General features: G+C 39.2%; 1 protein-coding gene across 1 annotated transcript; it reads left to right on the top strand.

The window, feature by feature from the left end:
* The first annotated feature begins 734 nt into the window (after positions 1-734).
* On the top strand, positions 735-1,632 carry LOC138162768 (histone H3.3A-like). Its single transcript, XM_069090183.1, has one exon. The coding sequence runs from the start codon at positions 843-845 to the stop codon at positions 1,248-1,250; it is 408 nt and encodes a 135-aa protein (XP_068946284.1). The 5' UTR covers positions 735-842; the 3' UTR covers positions 1,251-1,632.
* Positions 1,633-1,946: the final 314 nt, after the last annotated feature.

Below are 1,946 nucleotides of genomic sequence, written 5' to 3'. Positions count from 1 at the left end.
CTCTTTCAAGTGTGAGTGTCAAGTGTCTACTGGGAAGGTAGGCAGCTAGGCCTGAAAAAGTGTATCTCACACCTGCTTCTGGCAAATTACCTCTAGTAAATCTGGTCAAGGTGCAGGGTCTTCAAAATTTATAATCTGTACAAGGGCCTATTGGAGTTTTTTGTTAAATTTTTTTATATACCCAAATTCAGACTTTTGTGATAACCCACAGATTGTGATTCTAAAAACATGAATGATAATAATTGTAGTCAACATTTAACTAGTACTTTAAGGTTGTGAGTACTTTACATGCATTATCTCATTTGATATTCATAATAGCTCTGAGAACTGGGTCCTGTCAATATCCCCACTTTGCAGATGAGGAAATTGAAGCTGTGAGAGCTGGGCATGCACAGGCCATTCAGAGTATGGAAAACTATTTTCCATCATTTGTCTTTCCATGAATGAAGAAGGCTTTGACTTCAATTTCAAAGGTCCAATTTGTTGAATATCACCATCTCCGGTCAACTAATCTATTACAATGGCATAAAATTATTATATGTATTAATGTATAATAAACCTTTTAGTTTTTTCCACCTTGACAATTTTAAAATATGCAATATGACCTTCTTGGTCTTGAATCATTTTTTTACATGAGGTGGTATTGAGTTCCCAAAATTTTGACACATGTTCATGAACTCACACCTTTATGACATTAGATTTTAAACCTACCATTGAAGAATAACACATTTTTGGTGTTCGCAGCCGCCGCCGCCATAGCTCTCCAGCGCTAGGGCCGCCTCTCGCTCTCCAAGCCCAAGCCGAAAGAGAAGGGGGGTGTATAAGGAGAAGTTTTCAGGAACATGGCTCCTACCAAGCAAACTCGTAAATCCACCGGTGGTAAAGCCCCCAGGAAGCAGCTCGCTACAAAAGCCTCTCGCAAGAGGGCGCCCTCTACAGGAGGGGTCAAGAAACCTCATCGCTACAGGCCGGGTACTGTGGCTCTCCGTGAAATCAGACGTTATCAGAAGTCCACCGAACTTCTGATTCATAAACTTCCCTTCCAGCGTCTGGTGCGTGAAATTGCTCAGGACTGCAAAACAGATCTGCGCTTCCAGAGTGCAGCAATTGGTGCTCTGCAGGAGGCAAGTGAAGCCTATCTGGTTGGCCTGTTTGAGGACACCAACCTATGTGCTATCCACTCCAAACGTGTCACAATCATGCCAAAAGATATCCAGCTAGCACGCCGCATACGTGGAGAACGTGCTTAAACTCCACTATGATGGGAAACATTCTTCATTCTCAAAACAGAAAAAAATCTCTTCTTCCTGTTATTGGTAGTTCTGAACGTTAGATATTTTTTTCCCATGGGGTCAAAAGGTACCTAAGTATATGATTGCGAATGGAAAAATAGGGGACAGAATCAGGTATTGGCAAGTTTTTTCCATTTTCATTTGTGTGTGAATTTTGAATATAAATGCGAGGACATAAAGCATTAATGCGGTCAAAAAAATGTTTCCGTGAACAAGTTTCAACAATTCAACTTTATAACAATTATAAATAAACCTGTTAAATTTTTCTGGACAATGCCAGCATTTGGATTTTTTTAAAAAGTAAATTTCTTATTGACAGCAAAAAAAAAAAAAAGAATAACACATTTTTCCAAGGCTAGCCTTGATTGTAGCCCGCAGATTTTCAGTGGGGTTCAAACCATGTAAGGCCTCAGTTAGTTAGGTGGTACAGTGGGTAGAATGTTGGACCTGGAGTCAAAAGGCCTTGTGTTCAAATCTGACCTTAGATATGTCACTTGACCTCTGTTTTCTTAAATTTGTAATGCAGTTTGCAAACCTTAAACTACTATATAAATGCTATATTATCATTATCATTATCATCAGTAGTAGTAGTTGTGGTAGTAGAAGTAAAAGTAGTGATTGTAGTAGTAGTGTTAGTAGTAGCAGTAGTAGTAA

The sequence above is a fragment of the Petaurus breviceps genome, unplaced genomic scaffold (assembly GCF_028583685.1).
Source record: "Petaurus breviceps papuanus isolate PSGF00001 unplaced genomic scaffold, PetGlider_PUasm1.0 186, whole genome shotgun sequence".
Classification (NCBI taxonomy): domain Eukaryota; kingdom Metazoa; phylum Chordata; class Mammalia; order Diprotodontia; family Petauridae; genus Petaurus; species Petaurus breviceps.
This window is presented reverse-complemented; position numbering and strand designations above follow the sequence as displayed.

Excerpts from the sequence above, each read along its gene's own strand:
- LOC138162768 (XM_069090183.1), top strand. The coding sequence starts at position 843 with ATGGCTCCTACCAAGCAAACTCGTAAATCCACCGGTGGTAAAGCCCCC.